A 26,802-nucleotide genomic window follows, 5' to 3' on the forward strand; every position below is an offset into this window, starting at 1 on the left:
GAGCCAGGTCTACTGTAGTACATAAACAGGAATACTAATACGTTTCCTCTCCTCTCCTCCAATGCCCTCCAAGGTCTTACTCACCTCTTCCTTTCTCCTCTCTCCCCTGCATCCTCACCCCCACCCCCCTTACCGTTCTGATGATTAGTGGCATATATCCGGTGCTAGAGACCGGATTATCTTGTCCAAGAGAAGGAGGGGGTGTATGCGGGACCTAAACCTGGCAAGGTGATTTGGAGCGTTAATTCCTGGGTGTAATATTCCCTAATGTTCTGGCTGGGTGCGGAGGAGGGTGGGGGGGTGTCTCAGGGGAGAGCGGTTGTCAGAGATGAGCCGCCGCTGTACAAAGACAGAATGGATAATTAAGGGTAAAGCCAGGACGGGGAACTGATGTTCATTTAGATTTGACATCTTTAAATTCTGTCTTAAGCTTCCGTGCACAGTGCTGCTCTCTCGGATCTTGATTTTGCATTTTGTTCAAATTCTTCTTAAAGTCCCTCCTTGTCTTTCCCTCTTCTTGTTTCTTTATTTTTCTCTTTGCGTTCTCCTGTTCTCTGTTTTCTCTTTCTTTCATACATCCTCCTCTCTCTCCATTTCTGTCTCTTTCACTTGCTCTTCCTCTACCTTACTCTGTTCTTGTGAATAATGCAGCCCACATAGCGCGGCTCTCCTTTTTTCTGCTAACATTAGCGCACCGGGGTTTGACAATAGTTATTGCCCAGGGCCAGTAAGACACTGACTTAGGCCAGTTGATTGGTCAGTCAGTAGCCAAGCCAGTGCTCGCCATCCATCTATTTTTGTTGAAAATCCTTTCATCTCTGCCTTCGCTGTGTGACTGGTCCTCTTTTCTCTGTTGTACAATTTCTGATCAAACATAGGCCATGTCAGAGTTAGTCACAGGTCTGTCAAGTCATGCATGAAGAAGACATGGGATTGGCTACCAGTGTATGAGTTATCAAGCATAAAGTAAAGGTCTGTTTCTTGTGTATTGGAAGCAGCAGCCTCCTTGGGCTGAAATTGGATTGGGTAAACTGTTGATATGATTTCAATCTATGTCACAATATTAATATTAGCATATTTCTTTTTGATATTAATCTATACCACAATATGGCAAAAATAGCAAACGATAAAAATCATCTTAATGTTCAATATCAAGTTGAACAAAATGAACTATGTTCCATTGTTAAGCACATCAGTCAGAAATCTTTAGGCATGTACAACAAGAACTACAAGAATTATTTTTGTTTGTTTTAATTACAACTTGCTTTGAATAATTGATTTGGATAACAGATTTTAAAGTCTAATTTTAGGGCTTTTCCTTTATTGGAGCAGCTGAAGAGTGATAGGAAATGGGGGAGGGAGAGGGGATGATATGCAGCGATACAATTTTACTGAAAGTCTGTTAACGGTGATATCAGCCAGCCCTACTCTAAGACTTCTGAATCAATTCTGATTCTTTTGGTTGTCCTTTAAGACATTGCTTTTATTTTTATATATATATATATATATATATATATATATATATATATATATATATATATATATATATATATATATACATATATATACACATATATATACACATATATATACACAGTACAGGCCAAAAGTTTGGACACACCTTCTCATTCAATATGTTTCTTTATTTTCATGACTATTTACATTGTAGATTCTCACTGAAGGCATCAAAACTATGAATGAACACATATGGAATTATGTATTTAACAAAAAAGTGTGAAATAACTGAAAACATGTCTATTATTTTAGATTCCTCAAAGTAGCCACCCTTTGCTTTTTTTGATAGCAAACCCTTGGTGTTCTCTCAATGAGCTTCATGAGCTAGTCACCTGAAATGTTTTTCACTTCACAGGTGTGCTTTGTCAGGGTTAATTAGTGGAAGTTTTTCCCTTATTAATAAAAAAGCAAAGGGTGGCTACTTTGAAGAATCTAAAATATAAGACATGTTTTCAGTTATTTCACACTTTTTTGTTAAGTACATAATTCCATATGTGTTCATTCATAGTTTTGATGCCTTCAGTGAGAATCTACAATGTAAATAGTCATGAAAATAAAAAGGAAACGCATTGAATGAGAAGGTGTGTCCAAACTGTTGGCCTGTACTGTGTGTGTGTGTGTGTGTGTGTGTGTGTGTGTGTGTGTGTGTGTGTGTGTGTGTGTGTGTGTGTGTGTGTGTGTGTGTGTGTGTGTGTGTGTGTGTGTGTATAGAGATATAGAGATATAGATATAGATATATAGATATGGATATGGATAGATGGATAGATAGATTAGCTTAGCATAAAGACTGGAAATGGGAAAACTGATAGCCTGGCCCTGTCCAAGTTTTCCACAGGTTATGTGAGATTATTTCTTGGCCAGGCGCAGTGACTTCCTAGGGTTTCTAAGATTATTTCCACACACAGATGCTGTGCCTGTAACAACAGCCAGCAGCATCTAGTCACTATGGCTAGGTGTAGTTCCATGTCCTTGTCAGTCGTGGGCTTCCACTCTGGCTTTTGTTTAGCTGATTACTATTCAAGAGAAGCTTCTGTTAAGTTTTTAAAGTACAACAAAGGTCATTTGATACAAAAATCTATTAAAATTATTATGTTTTTTTTTTTTTTTTTAATGATTCAACCAATCACAGTTTTGTTTATTTTATTCTTGAATTTGTAGTGAACTTTTTAGGAGTGTGTGTATGTACGTATCTGAATGTCTTTTGTATGTGTGTATTCTCTGGCTGGCTCCTGCACTCATACACAGTCCCTTACATTTCCCCTTTGCATTCTTGCTATCTTCCATCATTTCAACAACAGATGAGCTTTTCAATGAATTTGTCTCCAAACAGTGTTTAAACACCAGTGTGATGGCCGTTCTGACTATGACTCCTTCATTAGGTCCCAATCTCTGTTATTGACCAGCAGAAGATGAATTATCCGGCGGTGAAAAAAATCAAAGGGTTTGAAATGGTAAATGGTACACAACAGTGGCCTATAGAGGAAATCTATATTACAAATTGCCTCGGTGCACAGTAGCTGAACCTCAGATAGCTCTGTCTTTCTCGCTGTGTAAGTATTTGTATGCACAGTGTGTACAAACTTACCGGCCACTTTATTAGGTACACCTTGCCAGTACATGACCCCCTTTTGCCTTCAGAACTGCCTTAATTCTGCTGATGAAGATAATGGAAACATTCTGCAGATTTGTCGGCTGCACATAAGAATCTCCCGTTCCACCTTATTCCAAAGGTGCGCTATTGGATTGAGATCTGGTGATGGTGGAGGCCATTTGAGTACAGTGATGTCATTGTAATGTTAAGTGAAACTGCTGGAAGTAGCCATTAGAAGATGTGTACACTGTGTTCATAAAGGGATGGACATGATCAGCAACACCACCGCTATCCTGAACCGTTAATACAAGGCAGGATGGATCCATGCTTTCATGTTTACACCAAATTCTGACGTTACCATCTGAATGTTGCGGCAGCAATTGAGACTTATCAGACCAGGCAACATTGTTTCCAATCTTCCATTATCCAATTTTAGAGAGGCCGTGCCAATTGTTGCCTCGGTTTCCTGTTCATAGCTGACAGTATTGGCACCCGGTGTGGTCTTCTGCCTCTGTAGCCCATCTGCTTCAAGGTTTGACATGTTGTGCGTTCAGAGATGCTCTTCTGCATACCTCTGTTGTAATGAGTGGTTACTTGAGATACTGTAGCTGCCGTTCTATCAGCTCGAACCAGTCTGGCCATTTTCCTCTGCCATCAACAAGGCATTTTCGCCCAGAGAACTGCGGTGTGTCTCACGGGATTTTTTCTCTTTTTTTGGAGCCCCCCACTCTGTAAACCCTAGAGGTGGTTGTGCCTGAAAATCCAAGTAGATCAGCAGTTTCTGAAAATACTCAAACCAGCCTGTCTGGCACCTTTCTTCACTATTCTGATGCTTGCTTTGAACTTCAGTAGATCGTTTGTTACCATGGTTCTTTTAGAAACCGCATACTATCATACTATTCATACTAAGTATGTCGTAAAAGTGAATATGTAGTGCCTTCCAACTGCATAGTATGTGGATTTTGTGTATGTGAGAAATGCCCTTATGTTTAGCACGATTTTGTGAGCATGAGATAAGATTATTGGACATACTCAACCCCACCATCATGCATTGCGTCTTTTCAGAAAGATTTTGAGCCAGGCTAAAAGCTGTTAATATGTCATAGTATGTGGATTTTGTGTACGTATACCACAGTGTGAACAGTCTGCTGGTAATGGCATGCTTAATAGTTAATGTAGTAGACAGTATGCCATACATACACATTGAGTGTGTAGTATGCAGTATGTTAATATGCGATTTCCAAACACAGGCAATGTCTACATGCCTAGTTGTTGCCACGTGATTGGCTGACTAGATATTTGCGTCAACGAGCAGTTGAACAGGTGGCCTATGAGTCTATGTCTGTGTTTGGAATGTGTGTTATATGCAAAGTCTTGTTTGTGTTTTCCCGGTCTGTTTTTTTTTCTGATATTAAAGGAATTTGCATGTTATCTACCAGTCAATTTTTTGCTTCCATATATGTCGCTTAACAAACACACACACACACACACACACACACACACACACACACACACACACACACACACACACTTCACTCGATCCTGTCCCTCTGCATGAGTCCAGTTCAAATACAAGCCTTGATAAAAATGAGTTTGTGGGACTGATCAGATCATCCCTCTATCCTTTTCCCTCTTCCTTGCTCTCTCTCTGCCACACACACACACACGCGCGCGCGCACACACACACACGCACACACTTTTTATTCGATCCTGTCCCTCTGCATGAGTCCAGTTCAAATACAAGTCTTGATAAAAATGAGTTTGTGGGACTGATCAGCTCATCCCTCTATCCTTTTTCCTTTTCCTCACTCTCTTTCTCTGCCTCACACACACACACACACACACACACACACACACACACAAAATCCAAGTCATTAGTGTGTTTACCTCAACTTCTTTTAGCATGGAGTAAAAAGATTTCAAACCGCTTTAATGAGAATTTGCAGAGAAGTTTTCAGATAGCACAAAACGCATAAATGTTTACGTATGTTTTCGTTCCCATAACCTTTTTCACAACTATTAATGTCATCCTATAGAAATACAATTACACAGTAACTTTTAATCATTCTGACTCAGTGGGGTGCCTGCCTATTGATTAGAGAGATAAGCCTGGTCGCTGCTTTAGTATCCCTGAGCAAGACAACATACACACACAACCTCTTTTACACAGAGATTCTGCATTATTGCCATGAAGATCACCATTACACCGCAATGTTGTTTTACACTGAACCAAACAACGCTGGCATAATCCTGCCCCGGTGTGGTTTTAGATAGCATACCGTCTGTCAGGAGTGTGTGTGTGTGTGTGTGTGTGTGTGTGTGTGTGTGTGTGTGTGTGTGTGTGTGTGTGTGTGTGTGTGTGTGTGTGTGTGTGTGTGTGTGTGTGTGTGTGTGTGTGTGTGTGTGTGTGTGTGTGTGTGTGTGTGTGTGTGTGTGTGTGTGTGTGTGTGTGTGTGTGTGTGTGTGGTCTTATCTGTAGGTGCAAGTGGGAACATTTGATTTTACACATTAATTTGTGCGTCCTCTGGCACATACAAGTGGTAGACAAGTGATGTCATGCTTACCAAGATCATATGCATGCACACACATTTGCACGTGCGCGGCGGAATAACGGTGCAACATTCGTGCCTCAAACCTGCTGTGGGAAAGGGGCGCTGTTTTATTCTGCACAGTAGTTGAAGATGGAGGCCAGCAATGTAATGCCAGTAATGTCCCTTGCTCCAGTTTCCTCCATTTCCTTCACCACTCCAGCAGTGATAGACAGTGATTTAGCTTCTTTCTTATATTGCAGTTATCTAATCATTTTTGAGACACTTACAGGTGTCAAACGCCGACACCTGTGCGTGTTTTTGTTTGTAATGTGGCTGAACTTTTACAAAAATGAGTGTGTAGTATTTTCATTATGGTGACGCTCGAGAGAGTTGCTCTCTGGAACGGTCTTATCTGCTCATTGATCTCACACATTATACCTGTTAGAAGCCCCAAGCCTGGCCTAATTAGCTTAGCATGACACGCATCGATCACAGGTTTGATGATGGAGAAGTGAGGACGGACAAATAAAGCTCATTTGTTTAGTTGACAAACAAAGAGAAGTGGTCCAATTGTCTGCCTGTTTAACCATGGAATGGCCTTCGAATTTGTTCAATATGTGTGTGCAGGCGTGTCCTTGTGTCCCATCACGCGCAAACACAGCTCACTAAACCACAGTCCTGTAATCCATCTGAGGGATCGGACAGACAGTCGAGCATACATTATATTTATCATATTGTCTCCATATCTTTCTATGTCCCTTTAACTGTCATACTGCCGTAATGTCTGTGTTTCTGTGCATGGATGTGGATGAACCATGAAACATTGCGCTAAAGAAAGGTTCATGGAAGGGGCATATAATGTATGAAGATATTAATTTAGCAAAAGAAAGAAGAGGAAGAGAGAAAATGTGAAATTTGTGTTTTTATATTTAAATGTTTTTTCTCTTTTACCCATCTTTGTTTGATTTTATAGATGTAAACGTTGGATTACTGAAACCTTTTGATCCCAAGTACTGAAAATGTGTATTTACATATTTTCTTTTGGCAAAAAAACAAGGCAAGTTCATATCAGTTAGTACAGTTGGGACTCTTTACTTGTATGTACGTTTGTGACCGTGGTTCAAGGAAACGCCTTGAAGTGGAAATGAGTCTTTACAAATCAAGCCGGCCACTCGTCCTCTACATAGATTCCAAAAGAGCTATGTAATATCACCCTATTTAAAGTTGTTCTCAGTCTAGCTGAAGGACTAGCTTTAATTGAATGGAAAACCTATAAAAGCGTGCTTCTTTTTCAATTCAACATTTTGCAACCGCAGCATACTTTTTATTTTGTTCCTTATTTGTGAGATATATCTTTTAGTAAATACAGTGCCACATCTCATATAAATGCTTCTATTCATATAAACATGTAACATTATACAACAAGTATAGAATAGTATGATAACCCAGCATTGTTGAGTTTTGGGCTGCTTCACTGTACTGTAAAGTGAACTTGAAGGTCTCTAAAAAGAGTTTGGCCTAGGCACGTTTTTATTTTGCAGAAATGTGTTTCCTACAAATCAATCATATAGGGGGAAATTAGTTATGAATGAATGATTTCCACTGCTATACATTATTTTGTTTTCTAACATTTTATTAAGGTGCTGAAAAAATAACAACAGTGCTGGCAATGTTTTTCCAAACTAGTGCTGCATCAGCTCATCACTAAACAATACAGCAACAATACAAACCTAAAATTGTTCTTTTGTGCTGCTGCTGTCCGCTAAGCACTGTCGCAGGCTGGTCACCTGGACAACTAAACATCGCAAGGTTTGCCAAATGGGAATCCCACACATCCAGGACACATTTATTGCTTTCTATTGTTGGAGATTACCAACAAATATAGCAGTCTTAGAAGCTGCACGACACAATTTGCATCTTTCCTTCAGCAATCCTGCTGCAACCTCAAGAACAAACTAATTCCAACTAATGCATGATTTGCCAAAAATGAACACTGAAATAAAGTTACTAGATTTGGTATTGTTTGAAATGATTCAAGTGCGGACATGGTAACTGAATTTAGTACAAAACCAACAAATACCTTCTTTGTATACCTTACGTCAAAAAACACCAAACATCCCTATGCAGAAACTAGAAGAAACCAAACTTCTCAAAAGTAAAACATTATCTAATTGCAGTCTAAAATTGGCAATATTTTGATTTCATTTAGAGTTTAAGTGTCTGATCAAAGGCTAAGTAAAGAAGATTAGAAATATGTATGTGTTATAAATATGTAAGTATATGTTTAGTAGTCCCTGACATTCAGTTAAATGGACACCAAGCCTGAGTTTCCTCTATATATTAAAAGGATACCTACTACAGTAGAGGGGGGGACTACATCTAGCTGGGAAGTGGGTGAGAAACTTCTACCAAGGCTGGTAATGTAGCTCATGCAGGCTAGATGCAAGAGAAGGGACTTCAATAATGGCAGCCACTGATAAACAACCCAGCAGCATGCGTAGGAGAGTGTGTGATGAAAGGACTCGGGGAAAGGAGTGAGGCCATGCTGCAGCAGACGAAGGTAATTAAAGAAGCCATCATCAGCATCATTAATATGCTAGATCTGCTGTGGCCCACCGACTAGTCTAATGGAGAACATGTCATCATCGTCACCATTAGGGAGAGTGGGACACACATAAACACACGCACACATGGTCTTAATGTTGGGTCACGCCATGATTATCACCATTAAGCATGGAGTGAGAAGACCTGCTTAGGATACCTCATTCTCTGCTGCCATCGCACACGCACATTTACACATAGTGTACACACACACACACACACACACACACACACACACACACACACACACACACACGCCTGTAGATCTTTAATTCAGACCCTGTGAGTGATAAGTATGCATATTTAATTGATGTCAGGCCTGTTGGGTCTTTTAATTAGACAGAATGAATGAATGTTTTATAAAAACGTGTTTAACAATAAATGTGTTCATTAATTTGATGAGAGGATGTGCTCTGATGAGCTGAGTGGAACAGAGTAATGGCTCGTATTCAGCTCTTGCGGTTTGATGGTGACGGTAGCAACAACCAGGCTGTCTGTTCTGGATTTTCCCCCTCCTCTTCATATTTCTCTCCTTAGCCAGAAAAGTTAACTTTGAATCCTATTTATCCCACAACCTTGGACCGCTTGGTCTGTTTTTAGTGAAAATGCACTTTTGTCCAGGACAGCTAATGTGCAATGTGATACTAGTCCACAGCTCCATTGAGAATAGAAGAGATGGAAAATCCATTAAGTCTCCACAAATTCTTTTTTCTTCTTCTTTCTCTGTCTGCAGGTGCGCTTTGTGGGTTGTCATGAAAGTTCATTCAGAAGTTTAGAAAAAAGATGGCCTAAAGTTCATCTTGTATCTATTGTCACTGAAAAGTGTGGACTGGACAACTCTGCCTTATTTTGATAGAATAAACCATCAAAATGATAAGTACCATTGCAGCAGCTGTAAAGATCCCAAATCCTCCACCAGCACTGCAGTCGTCAACTTATATTCTCTAGCATAGGCCTGAAGGGACCAGTGGTATCGCCCAACTTGGTTATAAGTGTGTTCCAAATGCATTTTGTTGCCCCTTTTAGCCCCCATCATCTGCTAAAATATTTGTGCAACAAAACCAATCTAAATGTTAAGCAGGTATGCTACTTTCCTACTCCCCCCGCTTGCAGTCGCACCTCCTTTGTCCCCTTTTCTCTAAAAAAATGTCCCTTTCTCACTCTCCCCCTCTTTCTCACACACCCTTTCACTCCCTCCCTTGACACTGGTGGAAACAGAGTGATGGTGCGTAATTTAGTCCTAATCACAACATTAGACTTGCTGCGATTTACATCCCTCCGCTAGCCGAGCCAGTCAGACAGTCAGGAGGGAGATGTTAATGTGCGACCACAGGTAATTACTGTCATTACAGCACAGCACAGATCCTGTGTGTGGGGGTGGATGGGTGGGTGTGTGGGGTTGTGTGGGTGTGGGGGTGTGTGTGACGATGCATTGTGGGTGTGTTTTGAGCTTTTGAATGGTACGTTTTGATATTTTTGTGTATATCTTTAATATTGCAGTATTAATGTGTGGTTTTGGTCAACAACAGAACTTCCTTCACGTGAAGATGTGTCTATGCATGAGACAAAAGTTGTTGATGAATGTAATTACAATTGATGCCCTGACTCGGTTTTGATTTGCTTAATGTGATGTCATTGTTCTCCCAGTTTTAATTCATTGCTTTATTTGTGGAAATGCAGCATTTCCTTAATCGGAGTGTAATTAAAGTGTTATTCTTCATCATGTTATGAAATTTATGTGTCAGTGTCATCTTCACAACTTCCTTTCACATCTAAGACAGCCTATTCATTTCTGTTATTGAGGGGTCATTCTCTTGTTGAACATGTCTCACAGACAAATATTAGACCAAGTCAAACCTTTCTGTTGCATCGGCTCATTTAGCAGTATATTTCATTCACTGTCCATTCCTCAAACAATTGACGTCGCAGCTGATTTTAATATTACGTTGCACATTTTCCTGTAAAAGAAAACAAAATGTTATGCTGTCCTGTGAGTTGCATGAATTTTATTCCCATAAAATATTTAACAAAATTGACTGGTCAACTGTTTGCCCACTCTGTAGCCCAGGGTTAATGTGGAGCACACATGAAAGACTGGCTTCTCTTAGATAACGTTGTAAATAACTTACAATATTTTGACCCTGGGCAACTAAAAACCTGGGCATGTTATTTTCACTTTAACCTTGGGGTGCACAAGCAGTAGTCCTGTAACTGTAAATGTAGGCGTGGCCTACATAGGAGTTTGACTTTTATATTGACACACTGTTCAATCCCCAACAGTCATGAGATCAACAAACTTAGACTCCGTTACCAGACTTGTGAACACTACAGACAGTTTATTGACAATTTATTTTATTTGTAATCATTGATGATTCTCAACTCTTCGCTCTTACTGTAATAGATTAGATTTACTTTATTGATCCCAAATTGGGAAATTTCAGTGCTACAGCAGCAAAATATAAGACACACAGCACACATACTGAATAGAATACAAGAACAGCTATTCAAAAATAAAGATAAAAAATACAAGGGAAATAATGTACAAACGTATATACAAGTGGCGAATAAAAATGTTCAACCTACTTAAATAGTATTTATAAAGATGTAACCACATTGGTTATAAAGTATAACCAATGTTTGTGCAAGTTGCACTTAGTGCAGTATTGTGGTGTATATGAGTCTTATCTAACACCCAGTGATGAAGTGTTAAAAAGTGGTATTGCCTGTGGTAGGAATGATTTATTTCTTATTGGCTTATCCTCTGTATTGTCCTGTTCCACTGAAGACATTGGATGATGAAATTAAGGATAATTGTCATAATCAGTGATTTTTGCTCTGCATCAACAGGATCAGGTGTCCTATAATTTCTGTGTTAAATTTAACTTGGTAGTGTTTTCCAGATAAACATTAACAGGAAAATATGTTATGGGATTCAAATCACACAGCACTTTGATTTTGGCAGTTTCGATTATTTTGACATTTTGGGTTAATCATCTGACTTTTTTGGATACTTAAATCATGGCCCACATATTGGAAACTTTTTTTCATGTTTGCTCAAGTCTTTGTGGGAAGATGGTATGGTATATCAAGGTGTTTCCATGGCGATAAGGGTAATGTGTCAGGGTCCATAGAGTTTAGGCCTGGAAAGGTCCTGACTGATAAGCAGAATGGAAAAGTCAGCAGTTTGGCCAGTGCCATCCCATCCCTGTTTGCACCCCTCACCCGTTTTCTCTCTACAATCTCGTCTTCAGCTCTCCCCCCATCCACCATCTGCCCTGCTTTGCACCTGCTTAATACCTCACCCTGCAATTTATACCTGCATCTGCAAACGCCATCTCTTTCATCACCTATTATTCTCCTTTTAACTAATGTTTCTCTTGTGTTGCTATTAGGCTCTATTATTGACATTTATTTTCACTCTGTCCTTGCTTCCCATTTATTAGAGCCTCACGTAGAGCCTCATCCCCCTTTTTTTACCTTCCTTTATTTTGACACTTTGTAGAGTGAGAAAGGCAGATGCGGAAGCTGAGAAAAAGACGGCGGTGTCGTGGCATTGAGGTCCCCAGGGACCACCGGTAGACAAGTTATTTTTAGGTCCTTAAAATGTACTTAAATTCACAAGTATGTAGGATATTACAACTACCGCCTCCCACCGCTTAAAAACAACAATGCATTTGGTCTTTGCAAATGGAAATTATGTACAGTAGGCTGCATGTTTATTTGCATATGGTGTGGGGAAGTGACATCCGATCAAAGTGGTCACTCAAGACGCAGTAGGTGACGCATTTTAATACCAGGTGTGAACTTGTGTACTCAAGGCCCTGACACACCAAGCCTAGTTGGGCCAACGGTGACGTCGGCCTAGTCCCGCACCGTCGCCAAACGTCGGCCTTCGTCAGCTTTCATCGACCTTTGTCGGCTGTACTGAGATATTTAATATAAAGACCGTAATAGACTTCAATCTCTCTGCACCTCTAAACAATTAGCCCCCTAGCAAGCAAGCTAGCTTACTAGCCAGCCCAAGGGGGTACGTTTTTCATTGGAACGCGTAGCTCCTATCCATTGACCGCCATTCATTTTGGTGCCACTTTGACAGCGAATAACTTTACATCTGAAGCGTGTAAAGACTCCATTTGTCCATTGTTTATTTCTAAAGAAACACAACAATGTATAAAAGGCTCCATTACTTTACCTCACGTTATGGCTCCGTAGCAGACGTTTATGTAAAAATAGGCTAACAATTGTGTCATAACCACGCGACTTACTGTCGCACAGTAGAGAAATTACCTTACAGTACATGAGAAGCTCGCAGACATTTTTGACTCACATTAGCTGTTTAAGTTTAATTACTAATGTTAACTAGCATTTTAGTTAGCAATAATTAGCCTGTGCCTATGTTATCTCCTTACATATATACCTACGCTCTCAGTCTGCAAGATTGGGAATGATTGAGATTTCTCTTGGCACAGCTACCAGAAGACTTAACTTTCAGACAGGTTGCTCACGTCCAACATTGTCACGTCCCATCTACGTCTTTGAGCTCAGTTGGAGGCTTCGCAGTAACACTCAGCTATCACCAGAAAAGTGCTTCTAATATCCTTCACTGGTCTCTGTCCAGAGCTACGGGATCTGTTGGTCCATTTTATATACGTCAATGAGCCAGCCGACCAGCCTCTAAATTAGTAAATTGTAACAACTTAATGTTTAATTTGCATGCTCTTCATCAAAGGATCAAAGGAAAGCACATTGCTATCACCAGATGACTGCCAATTTTGTTTGGCAAATTTTTTTTTGTAACCAGTGTTTGATGAAGGCATGTTGGGTGGGTGAAATTAGCAAGCTAACATTAGTAAACAAGCCAGCAGTCGGCCGTTCGGTCCCTCAACTCCGCTCCCACTGTAGGGAGACTTCTCGGCCGAGAGAACAGATGACAGACCAGGAGAGGGACAGTCCGGTTAGCCATCTCCCAGTGTCTGCTGTCTACCTGGCAGGGAGTGAAGCAGAGGGACTGGAGGCTCTGTTCGGTTCTGCCGCTGATTGAGCAAACGCTGTTTGTTGTGTGTATCATAGCAACGTTATCCGGTTTCCCTTGTTGAATGACAAATAGATTACATGGATGTATTAAGAGAACGGCTGCTTGCTGGTATGAAGAGTTATTTCCTCTCACGCAGGCGCAGAACATATGTGTTACTTGGCCGTCGGCTTTAGTCTCTGCAGTGTTTAAAATATACAGTCTATAGTTCCAGTGCTAATTTTTGGCCAAGACAAAGGCGACGACGGCTGACGCAAGGCGACGTCACAGTCGGCCTTTATCGCCACTAGTCCCCAGCCGTCGGCTTTCCATAATATGTGATTGGATCACCCAAGACGCATGTTAATGTCAGGTCTGAACAGGGCCAGAGATGTGGAAAGCCAGTGTTAGACGTTAATACTTTCCTTGAAAATAAGTAATATTTTTTAAGCTGTTAACCTCTGTTTCAACATTAGACTCTAAGGTTTTAACTAAAGTACTAAATCAAACAGCGATGGAGTGAATGTTGGTCTTGTTTCTGTTCATCACGAATCCAGTGAGAGAATAGAGGGTTTTTTTAAGTTAGGGAAATAACTAATTATTGGGGAAATTATTGTAAAAAAAAAAGAAAAAATATGCACAGCATTTTACAGTGTTGCTATATGAATTATAATATGAATATATGATCGCTTACCACATGATGGATAATATGTGCCTGTGTCTCGTAGGTGGACACACTCCGGTCGGAGCTGGAGGGGACACGGTCTGACAATGCAAACCTTCGCCATGAAAGTCAGCTGGTCATGACTAATGTCAGCCATTGGATTACTGAACAAAAGTAGGACCACACTCTTATTATTAATATTCATTAAATTTGTATATGAAAAATGTACCTCTAAATCGGAGGCCATGGTTCTCAGCAGGAAACCGATGGAATGCCTTCTCCAGGTAGGGAATGAGTCCTTACCCCAAGTGAAGGAGTTCAAGTACCTTGGGGTTTTGTTCGCGAGTGAGGGGACAATGGAGCGGGAGATTGGTCGGAGAATCGGCGCAGCGGGTGCGGTATTGCATTCAATCTATCGCACCGTTTAGACGAAAAGAGAGCTGAGCCAGAAGGCAAAGCTCTCGATCTACCGGTCAGTTTTCGTTCCTACCCTCACCTATGGTCATGAAGGCTGGGTCATGACCGAAAGAACGAGATCCAGGGTACAAGCGGCGAAATGGGTTTCCTCAGGAGGGTGGCTGGCGTCTCCCTTAGAGATAGGGTGAGAAGCTCAGTCATCCGTGAGGAGCTCGGAGAGAGCCGCTGCTCTTTGCGTCGAAAGGAGCCAGTTGAGGTGGTTCGGGCATCTGGTAAGGATGCCCCCTGGGCGCCTCCCTAGGGAGGTGTTCCAGGCACGTCCAGCTGGGAGGAGGCCTCGGGGAAGACCCAGGACTAGGTGGAGGGATTATATCTCCAACCTGGCCTGGGGAACCTCAGGATCCCCAGTCGGAGCTGGTTAATGTTGCTCGGGAAAGGGAAGTTTGGGGTCCCCTGCTGGAGCTGCTCCCCCCGCGACCCGACACCGGATAAGCGGACGAAGATGGATGGATGAAAAATGTATTGTGTTCCCTGTATGTTTTTCCGTTGATGGTGTGTGTGCGGTGTATTTTTTATTTGTGTGTGTTTTGAATTTAGTGTCCTCTAAAGCAAAATATACTGTTTAACTGGCGGGTATTTTATTTCCTTATAAAAGTCTTGCCTATTGTAGTTTTCATTCAAGTTCATCATTAGATTTCAGAATCTGTTCTCTCCCCTCAGGGCTTCCAACGAGAGCCTCACTGCCCAGATGAAGGCCCAAAACAAGGTGCTGCTCATCGTCACTGAAGAGAAAGAGTGAGTATTTATTCAGAGGAAGATTTTTAGGTACCTTACTTTATCAATGAGTGAATGTATGTCTGCGTGTTGGTGTCTGTGTGTGTGTGTCTCAATCCTGTTTCAGTATGTTCGATTACTAAAGATGGGGGGGGGGGCGGGGGAATACTGCTCAGCTAACCGCTACACCTGCAAACTAGGTCAACTTTCCCACCAGAGTTTGTGATTATAGTGTGTGTGTGTGTGTGTGTGTGTTGGGGTATTTCAGGTGGACTCAGACATGCTCGCACCTGACAGTCATTCTGCATATCTGCGTTATCATGACCCACACACACACACACACACACGCACACATGCACACACAGACATGGGCGTGACATATTCCTCTTTCCAGAGATCAAAGTGGTCTAGCCGTCTGTCATCCCACCCCCCTTACCTCCCCATGCCCCGCCCAGCAGTCTGCTTTTTCCTTTCTCTCTCTGTTAACTTACTGTGTTTGAGTGTTTTGTTCTTAGCGTTTTGGAATTGTAACCTGTAGCAATGGTAACAGTCTTTATACACCTGGAACACCCGGGCTACGCAAAGTTAGGACAATAGAATGTTTACGCCGTATACTCAGCAGCACCCTCCCGGAATATACAGAAACGTGATATTTCTACTTCCCATTCCATTAAATAAAATTGTTCCATGCTTCTGTAGTATAATAGTACAATAAACATCTGAACAACAACTTGTTTTAATAGTTCTGGATAATGAGAATTGGTGGCATAACAAAACGCTGACATAAATAGCCACAAGGGTAAGTGATAAATGGATGCGGAAATCTAGCATTTCATTATAATAGATTACGATATGTGTGTGTATTTGTGTGTCAGAGCTAATGTCTGAACTGCTAGTTAAAGGCTGTTCAGGAAGCAGAGAAACACAGACACTATTGCTGTTGTGTGGCAGAATATTTTGTCTGCCATGTTAATAAGAGGCTCTTGATGATAATAGGTGTATGTCTGTCTGTCTGTCTGTCTGTCTGTCTGTCTATCTCCCTCTCTCTTTCCCTCTTTCTCTCTCTCTCTCTGTCTCTCTATGTATATTTTTCTGTTAAACTTTGTCTCAGGCATCTTCAGGACGGTTATGACACATTGAAGGAAGAGGTAAAGAGACTAAAAGAAGTGGCGGCTGAGAAGGAGAGAGACATGGAACACTTTAAGGTGAACAAGTGCAAAGTGGAAAAGCAGTGAACTACAAGTAGGAAGAGACAAATCAGAGTCGATCACAAACAGTTTTTTTTTTTTTTTTTTTTGTATAATTGTTTGCAGGCCCAGATCCGAGACCAGGGCATCCGGCAAGACGAGAAAGCGTGAGTCATCTGTGTGTGTGTGTGTGTGTGTGTGTGTGTGTGTGTGTGTGTGTAGAGTACATATATGTGCATGCATTTTTGTCCATCCACCAGCTGATGGGAGTTTAGCATTCACATCCAACAAAAGCATTGCCCACCATGTTTCGCTCTTCCACACACAATCTAGCCCGAACAAAGCAGATAATGATAACAGCAGGAGTGCCAAGTTGTGAATGAAACACCCCATGGGCCTAGCCACCTGTGTTTGCCCCGTGTGTGCATGTATGTGTTTGTCTGTCTCTTCTTCAATCTGAATACGTTATTCACGCTGGGCCTTTAACAGTGATTACACTCTAATCAAAGGCCCATCCTCTCCTGCTTGCCACCCTCATGGCTGTCAAATAGCATTCATCAATAGAGAGGAGATATATTTATTATGTTCATAAAGGTAATTAAAATGAATGTGGCACAGATGGGATTGGATGTAGGATGGAGGTGAGAGAAGGAGGGTGTGTGTGCGGGCGGGAGAGGGTGTTTGTGTGGGCACCTGCCTGCAGCAGTACTCCCCATACCCCCAGTGTGACCCCCTAAGGTCTCCCTCATTAACAACCCCCCACCCACCTCACCCCATTCTACACACATGCACACGCTCATGTTGCACCCCTCCCCTAACGAACCACCAGGCTCTGTTTCCAAAACGGATCAGATTTGTTTTGACTGGAGTAGGTTTCCAGTGCTATTCAAAGCTGTCAGTCATTTTAATGATATCATTAAGGGGCCGCGACAGAAAGATGAATCGGTTTTCTTTGTCTTTCTCTCATAATTGCGAATGAGCGAGAGAGAGGGACAGCGCGAGAGAGGCAGTTCATATAGATGCATGCATAAGAGGGGTTTTGATTGAGCGAATATAATAACATGGAACGAGATAAAACAGTGAATGAAAGCCTCTTCCATAGTGTCTCCCCATCCATTCTCTTTTTTTCTTTATTATGAGGATTCTTAATTTATTTCATTTCATTATTGTAACCCCCCCCCCACACACACACACACACACACACCCTACCCGAAATGTCATATGTATGAAAATCATATGTTTATAAGGCAACAGATGTGTCATGATACTTGCATGGCAGCCATATACATTCAGTGTACAAATCTCATTACTGATGGCAAAGGGGATATCTTCAGTGTCTCTCCACTGTCACTATCACTGGCAGCAATCAACACGGCGTGAAGGTTTTGTCATTAGATATGCCTTTATTAAAGAAATGTATTATGATTACATGGCCTACTGTTCCCAAGCAGCAGGAGTGTCACGGCTTCACGTTATGGATGGCAGTTTGTGCCAGTAAAGCCCCCCGAGAGGTGAGGAAAAGATGAATAGATCAGATAGAAATTTAGATTGATAAAATAAACAGGCCTCTGTTATGTTTCAGTTAGAAAGAATTTGTCAAATTTGCAGTTTTTATTGATTATTTTCAAATAAATATACAAATCAAGTCAAAACTAGGATTGAGGGGTTTGTTTGCAACCGTACTGATCTTCTGGCAAATGTTTGGCTTTGAAGGATGGCCGGATGGAGATGCTGGCTGTTCTGAAAATGTAGGAGAGACCGGGGTTTTTGACTTGAGAACAATACTAGCCTTAATAGCTACAATCTGTTGCACAATGAAGGCACTATCTGAAGTACCCCATCAAGAGCAGACAGATCATGGTCTTGTTGTTCAATGTGCCTGTAAAACTCTTCTCCAAGGTGCTATGTGTAGCATGGGGTGTTATCCAAACCCTGCCTGTTGCCTAGGAGAAAGGATACTGTGTGTCTGTGCCTTTCACTCCAGAAGTGTTCAATATGAAGAACAAGAATCAGCTCTGACAATACAAAAATGGCTCCTGTTTTGTGCTCTAAAGCAATGTGGCTTTGCTGTAAAATCTGAAAGGCATGCAGAGAAAATGCAAATATCTTTCAATTCAATTTTATTTATAGTGTCAAATCACAACAGGAGTTATATCTCAGGACACTTGATGGACACCACACCATCATGTACAAAGACCCACCAATTTCCTCCCCAAGAGCAAGCATTTGGTGCAACAGTGTCGAGGAAAAAACGTCCTTTTTACAGGCAGGAACCTCGGACAGACCCTGGCTCTTGGTGGGCGGCCATTCTGGGACACAGAAACACTGATACAGATATACAGATATGGAGAAATATGATTCATAATCACTCCAGTGACTCAATTAATTATATTGACTTGTTATCAAAATTCACATTTTGCCTCAAATGATCTAAAATAATATCTGAAAACATTAAAAAGCCAGTGCACATTGAAATGCACTAAGTGGCAGAAGCAGAGATTGATGCTGTTTGTTGTGACTGTCTGACACAACCCAGCTGGGGAGAAGCGCTCATAAAGCATCAGGCTTCATCAGTCGCACCATTAGCAATGTGCTCTCAATTAAGAGCACCCAGTGATCACAGCAGAGGATTTGTACAAACACAGAGGACCAAAGTGACAGAAACAGAAAGAGGAGATAAGGAGACTGTGGAAGAAGACTGTCAAGTTTTGCATAAAATGTTGAGATGAAAGCAGTAAATAAAAAAAGATGGGAGCGAGATTGGGGTGATGAAGGGACCGGGTAGTTTATTGCCTGGTTTAGAGAGCATGGCAGCTTGGCTGTGACACTAATGACTGTAATTATACACACGCTGATTGGGTTAAGCCGCTAATTATACACATCCATGTTTGCGTGTAAACACAGGAACACATGTTTACACAGGCGTCACGCCAAGCGCTGAGCGCATCGCTGCCTCTTCTCACATCGGGTGCATAAATCTCACACAGTTGTCTCAGCGGCGGTGATGTTTCATGATCTGCTGAAGACCACATTACCATCTAGAAAAGACTTTAAATCATGGGAAGAATCTGTGGAGATGTAGCGCTTTGGATTTTATGCTTGTGCTTAAAGTTTATGGCTGCTGTTTTGCCTTCGCTGTTGCAACCAAAACTCATGGAACTTATCTTTTAGAAGGCATTTACAATTTAAAAGATCAAAGGAAATTTCAGCATTTCTTCTTATTAATGTTCTTTGTATCATCATTATGGTGTGAAATTAAAAGATTTAGAAGGGTCAGTTGCAATTGGGTTCAGTTTAGGGATGTAATTTTCACGAAATTAGGTTTCTTTAAAAAAAAAAAAAAAAATAAAATGCTTACATTGGCCAAGCTTAATTAGTTAGTTGGTTAAAAGGCAGTGATTCAGATTATATTCTTTCAGCTGGTGTATGTATGGCTTTTTATATGAATTATCATTGTTAATTTCTGTTTCTTTTCATATTTAGAAAAATTAATGAAAAAGATGTCATATACATACATATATACATTTGTATTTTGTTGTCATTTTCCATATAAAACCAAAAGAGAAATCCCAGTCAAGAGATGGTACAGGGATACCGTTTTTATGCAGTGGTGTTATCGTCCCGGTTATATTGTTGCTAGAGTCTCTTGGTTGAGGTTTACCAAGGTTGGTTTCAAATACATGGGAACGGAATTGTTCCACTAATGAATCTCATAAACCTTTCAGACAAAAATGTCAGTTCACATATTAGCAACTCCCTCAAGTGTCTCCTCAGATCTTAAATGTTTTAAGTTATCACTAATAGGGCCACAAGTTTGTGTTTGTGTGTGTGTGTGTGTGTGTGTGTGTGTGTGTGTGTGTGTGTGTGTGTGTGTGTGTGTGTGTGTGTGTGTGTGTCTGTGTCTGAGCTCACCCACATCTACACGAACAATGATGCCATTTATTAGCGTCTCCATGACCGTGCCCGTGTTCTCAACCGAAGCAAAGCGGGACCGTCTTTCCATCCGCTGCTCTGATAGAAAAACCCAGCTTGCTCTTTTACAAGAAAATTAACATTGGGGAGGTACAGTGGTACTTTAATGGGCTAAGAAGTCTTCAGTAAAGTATTTAGAAGGTTTTTCCGAATGCTAACTGGACAGGTTCACTGGGGCATGAAAGAAAGAGCGTAAAGCGGGGGCAGCAAGCTCTTCAGCCCGTACAGAGCACCATTATCCACCGTCGTTAATTTAATAGACATTCCATAGTCAGCCCTGGGTCTGAAGATAGCAGACCCTAACATTTGTTTGTCATTTCCCCAAAACGTTTTTAATAAACAGTTAAAATCTTAAATGGCTTCTTGTACTCTTAATGTTCCCTGGCTGCGGTTGCGTTCGTTTTGTTTTTGTATTTGTTATTTTATATGCGCTTTCATATATAATTTAATGATTTCTGGAACTCATTTGCTCACCCATCTTTGAGTTCAGTAATAAGTTATAATGAAGATGGTTATAATGAAGATGATGTACGGCAACTTCTTTATGCCCCGGATTTTGAGGACATTTGATTGAAACTGTTGTGTCTCGCAAATGCATATCATTGTACAAAAATACTTGGGTTCAAAAGTTTACCATGACGGGAGGAGTGTATAGTTTAATATGATTTTTATGATAAACTACACATGAGGCAGTTTCAAGCAGCAGCTGGAAAGAAAAGTTTTTATTCATCTGTTCTCTTAAACTTCTAGGGGTACTAAAATTTGCTGTAAAGATGTCAAAGCTAATTTCTCATTCCTCATTACGTGTGCACATACGCTTATCTTACAGCATGGAAAAGCAGGGTTGTGTGGCTCTAAACCTCAGCAAAATTGAGGACATGCAGACCAGACTGCGAAGCAACCTGGAGGCCATCGGAATGCTAAATCAACAAGTAAGAGCACGACACACACAAACACACACTCACAGGTATACACACACACCAGGTCCTGACAGTCCTTTTACCCGACAGATACAAACACACACCCACACACCAGCCCACCTGCTGTTGAGCTCACACAGAAGAGGAAGCTTTCATGCGTCCAACTTCAAACACACACGCGCACTTACACACAAGCACATACAGACATCCATTTCCTCTTCCTACGATAAAAGTGAAAAGTGTGCAGCGGGTTGGGGGTGGGGGGGGGGGGGGGTGCGGTGTGGGGAAGGGGGACAAATCGTATCTGGGAAGAAGCAGTGACGTTTCTTTCCACTGGTAACTGATTTCCCTTTCATGAAACTGAGAGAGGGATGTATATCAATACAGCCGCGCTGATCTCTCCATGACAGCATAGGGAAATGGCCCGCTGTGATAAAACAATGTGGGGGGAAAAAACACAGAGGAATATTCTGAGTAAAAGCTGACTTTGTTTTTCTTCTTTTTTTTTAACTGTGTTGAACTTCACAAGAGTCAACAAATCACCAAAGGAGAGACAAATCAAAAGTACTCCTCAGCCCCCTCAGTTCTCCAAAACTCGAGGGCCTGGGGAACGGCTCACCCGACTTTTGTTAGTCCATGGAATGGCCCGCTGATTGACGGCAGACGACAAAAGCTGGTACTTGTTGAAGTTTTAATGTCGTGTTGTTTCTGGAAAAAGCTAATGGCATTAGCTGCAGGTATGAGGCAGAAGAAGGTGGAGCAGAGGAAGAGACCGACAAGAGAGGAAGAGAGAGGTGTTGTTTAACAGGTCAGGTGTGTAATAGCACCTCTTAATCTCTAGTGTGAATCATCACACACATCGATCCAACACGGACATCTTGCGCACACACAAACATACAAGCACAGTCGGGAAGGATGGGGTATAGACAGTTCATTTACACAAGGCTATTCCCTTCACTGGACACACACACACACACACACACACATACACACACAGAAACCTGCACACACATGCAGATATCAGTAAAGAAGCTGAATGGAATGTCTCGGTTTATCTATGTGAAAGGCTTTGGGTTATACATCAGGTCTGTGTCTTCTTTGGATCGGTCTTATTTACTCATAGTCACAAACTGGTTTAGTGTTGTTGCTTTATCATTCGCCCACAGGCGCATATTAACACCAGCTATACAACACACACACGCACGCATGATTTACATCCGACTGTCAAGCCAATTTCACGCAAACTTTGCAAATGTCACACAAAATTACATTCGAGCTAAGTGATTTTCCATCAACTGGGGTGAAAATGAACATCAGAGTAAAGAAAAAAAAAACTGGATTCTTTCAAGACTTTATTAGCATTTAGTGAGCTGTTATTGTGCTTTAGCATCAGTGTTTCATGCTTTCATGCTAAAGATGAAGTCTTCTTCATCTAGCATGAAGCAAAATTTCAGTACACCCCCCCACTTGAAGTAGCTGCACGGAGCAATGGAACTTCTGTTGTTTTCATTGGGCAGATCATCCTACGCCAACGGAGCCAAAACTCCATTAAAAAAATGTTAAACTTTTTTTGCAGAGGAGAAGAAATTTACTCAAAGTTTGCTATATTCAGCTTTTCTAGCTCAGTAATTTTCATAATTTGTATTAAAATAATTGAATGGAAACCCAGCTATACAAATAAAATTCATTCATCATTCACCAGCAATAAAACACCCCCCTCCATGTCTTTCTGTCTGTCTCTTTCGTTCTTTCTCCCCCACTGACACACATACTTTTCATCCAAACATATGCCCAGCAGTTCACCCGCAATATGTGAAGGTTGAAGAGACAAGCTGTGATTTTTAATTTCACCCCCCTCCTTTGCAATTAGGAAAGCATCCAGAGCGACCAAAGACGGGGAAAATTAAGCAGGTCCCCTTGAATATACGGTTAATTATAAATGTCAACCTCAGTGTTTTTCATCTAGAAATTCTATTGCTTTTGGCATAACATTAAATGAACACGTTGCCGTATGTTTGCCTGTTGAAGATGGTAAATACTCCTTAAGCGTCTTAGGATAGTTTTGACACATCGACATGTCATTGGCTCTTTGAGGGTTAAGCCTAAGACCTTGCTATTTCTAGTCATGAGATGTAATACATCTGCTCAGATGTGTGTGTGTGTGTGTGTGTGTGTGTGTGTGTGTGTCTGGAAGGGTAATGTTAACAGAACCATCCGGAAATGTGTCTGTCTCATCTCCGCTTGTCTTTTTCTCTCCCTTTAACACACACATGCATACGTACACATACGCACACACATGGCCAGACATGTCGATGTGACATCATTCTTGAACCACAGCGTTTGCACACACACACACACACACACACACACAAAAAAACAGATGTGGATGAGTGCAACTGTCATTACCCGACATGTCTCTTTGTCTCTCCATCCTTTAATTTCTTATTTTACTCTTCCTTATAGCTAAAAATACATTATTTCAAATCTTTTATTCTCTTTTATCTGACTTATTACAGTTTTTAGACTGGCGCATTTTGCATATAATTACCACAAATGTAAATGTCTTTTTTATTTTTTGCATTTAAAGCCACTTTTTAACTCACACTCCTCCCTGCCTTTACCCAATTGTCCCTGTCAAAAAATAAAAAACCCTTAATTTAGCTAGGCTGTAATTGTGTTCCAGGGAGCCCAATCATGTTCTGACGATGTGTGATTTGTTTTGTGTCACGGATGATTTTGTGTCAAATCGACCTCTAATGATCGCTCAAATTGGTTGTTTTCATGTAGAAATGTACACTCCTACTTGCAACCATTTCAAGCTGTGAACACAATACTCTCCTGAAAACCCCCTTCGCAATTTTACCCTCGCATTTCTGTTTCAACAGGCATGAAAGTAAGTGTGAAAGATGAATTAAGCACATAATGAGATGTCCTCTACTTCATCAACTTGATAGCTGTTGACTTTTGATGGTTGATATTTATTGCTAACTTCCAATTAAGTTTTGTAATTATTAGTGTGATGTTTAAACTTCCTTGAAACTTCACCTGAAATTGTTCCTCTTCCCTGCTTCCCTCAGTCTGTTCCACGGTCTCACATGATGGTTTTCTTTCAAAACCATTGTTATTCTCTTTTGTCTTCTTTTGTGCATATGTCTCTCTCAGATTGTCTCTTTCTTTGTCTCTCCAGTTAAACTGGCTCAGCAGGGAGAATAAGCGGTTGCGTAGGCAGCTGGAGGAGGAGCGCTCCATGCGTAGACAAGTGGAGCGACTGCTCCCTCCTCCTCCTCCCACCTCCTCCATCCACCTCTCTGTCAGAGCCCGCCCACCTCCTCTCTCCACCTCCCTACCCTCATCCCTCCGCCTCCCTCATCCCCTGAGCCTGGACACAGCGACAGGGGACACTGACGGGACTCTAACCCAAACCAAGCTGAGCTGTGCTGTATTAGAGAGACCAGGTGAGTGCGAGGCTTTGGGCGAAGCGTACTGGATTAGGCCCTCTGCCTCTTCGGGAGACGCCTGGTCTGGGTGGACAAGCAGGGATCTGAACTAATCTGAAGTAAAGCCCCCTGAAGACTTTGACCAGTCATGACTTTTTGACCTGCAGCTCCTCACCGGGGAGTGTGCTCAGTATGAGGTTAATGCCCTGCAGGTCAAAGTCAAGTCCCAGGGTGCATTTTGCCTGAGGGGGGCTCCAGAACCAGTGGATGATGGAATTCTCTCAAATCGTAAAAAAAAAAAAAAAAAATCACCTAAAAAATATCTCTACAACTGTGCCATTAAGAGATTTATTCCAAGAATATATTCACATTTTAGAAGAAATGTAATGCATCCTCAAAATGCTGCACTGCTCGGAGCAGTAGCAGTGTATAACTTAGGCAATTAATTCAAATAAATGGTCTTATTTTGCCACAAAACTGTAGCACTACGCACTAAAATGTATTATTGTTGCGCTGATTTGAAAATCTCGACAGCTCTGATGAACTATAATCAATTTCAATTCTACTTAAATAGGCAAATGGCCTTAACAGAACAAGTGGCTAACTGCAAATTCTTAAGTGTTGATGAATGTGTCTTACACTGGAGAAGAGTGGTGCTTTGGTTTAATGAGAGACGGCACATCATCAGTATCCACAGACGTACCTCAGATGTTGATGGGGATGGCTGTAACACAGTCTCTAATTACGCTGCAGCTGTGCGCCATGTGTCCTGCATCTACTGCGGCGAATGTGGCCGTGTGTCTTCATGTGCAAGTACATTATGTGTCTGCGTGCTTCTGTCTCTCTGTAAGTGCCTGTGGGCGAGTGTGTGATTGAGTGTATTAGATGTTTATGATGGTAGATGTTTTGTATTTTGTTTTATACTTTCAAAAACTATTTATTGATTTCTCTCTGTCGCTGCTTTTGAGCCCCCGCGTTAAGACGGGAAAATAAAAACAGAGATTTGTAATCGGTCGTGCATTTCTCCCCATTTTCATTTCATCTGTCAATATGCCAACAATATCTTTTTTTTTTTACAGTTGGAACAACAGACTAGCAATGCTACCTGTAAACATTGCATAATTAGAATTTAGAGCTGTTTTACGTGACTGCTGAGACACACAAATGTGTCGACACGTTGTTAACCAGCAAAACCATTAAATACATTATCTACAATGTGGTTTTGAAGCAGGGACGACAAACCATATTGACCTGCTGACTCCCCATGAGCATGAGTGGTTGAAGAAGAGCACTGTTTCACATTTACGCGAGCAGCGACAAGGAAAGGAAGCATGCAAATATCTGAACTTGAACAAAAAGAGCACTATTGTATAATGTGATAATGAGAATTCTAGGGAAAGCAGGTCTCAGACCACAATTGGTTTTCTCATCTTGCCATTCTCACATGTTGTCTCCCCCCACCTTTCCCCCCACACTCCCTCACCTGTCTTCCAAACCCCCCTTTTTTTTTATCCTTCATTGGTTCTGTTCATACATAACTGCTGTATAGCCAGTCAGGATGTCGTGCATTTTAATGATTGGGGGTAGAACTGCATGTCCTTGTTAGCTTGGTTTTCCTCATTTGCCATGTCACACTCAAAAATACCCTTCTTTTATGTGCAAACACACATGCGTGCACCCACTCACACATCCGCACGCATTTATATTCTTTTCACAAAAAACACACACACACACACACTTACGCAAACGGCACAGTCATTAAAAATGAAACCACAGGCTTTTTGAAAACTCCCAGGACCGAGGGAAAAGTCAGCAGCGCAGCGGTGAAAAGAGTCCCCCTGGAAACAATGAGGAGAATGATCATTTGTTGTTCTTGAAAACCCGGTGAGGTTTCACAGAGGTTAAGCTTCCCTTTGATGTGTTTTTAACTCGTTTCAGCTCTGTGGAGGGATTAGTCAGCCAGCTCTGACACACACAAACACAAATGCACACACAAGCACATACAGGCTCTTAATTTCCACACCATGAGCTCTTCTCTCATAAAGGCGAAAAGCACAGAACAGGCTCCTTCCTAACCTAATTTCATCAAATGAGAGTGGGTGGTACTTCACTGCTGTATGTGTGGTCCCTTGGAAATCTGTGGTAAACCAGCAAAATATTGCAAGTCAGTATTTTTCTTCTT

At 41.4% G+C, this 26,802-nt stretch overlaps 1 protein-coding gene across 2 annotated transcripts in view; it reads left to right on the forward strand.

Moving 5' to 3' along the window:
• Positions 1–25,587, forward strand: part of LOC114549379 (nuclear mitotic apparatus protein 1) — a 108,175-nt gene extending 82,588 nt beyond the window's left edge. The window contains exons 23-29 of one of the 2 annotated variants that reach the window (XM_028569654.1): positions 13,978–14,087; positions 15,051–15,125; positions 16,216–16,309; positions 16,418–16,458; positions 21,093–21,195; positions 21,713–21,859; positions 24,371–25,587. In XM_028569654.1, coding sequence (XP_028425455.1) covers positions 13,978–14,087; positions 15,051–15,125; positions 16,216–16,309; positions 16,418–16,458; positions 21,093–21,195; positions 21,713–21,859; positions 24,371–24,733 — 933 coding nt within the window. In that variant the 3' untranslated portion in view covers positions 24,734–25,587. The remainder of the gene's footprint in view (positions 1–13,977; positions 14,088–15,050; positions 15,126–16,215; positions 16,310–16,417; positions 16,459–21,092; positions 21,196–21,712; positions 21,860–24,370) is intronic. The other variant, XM_028569655.1, reaches the window with a different exon arrangement.
• The last annotated feature ends 1,215 nt before the right edge of the window (positions 25,588–26,802 follow it).

Source organism: Perca flavescens, chromosome 22 (genome assembly GCF_004354835.1).
Source record: "Perca flavescens isolate YP-PL-M2 chromosome 22, PFLA_1.0, whole genome shotgun sequence".
Taxonomy (NCBI): Eukaryota; Metazoa; Chordata; class Actinopteri; order Perciformes; family Percidae; genus Perca; species Perca flavescens.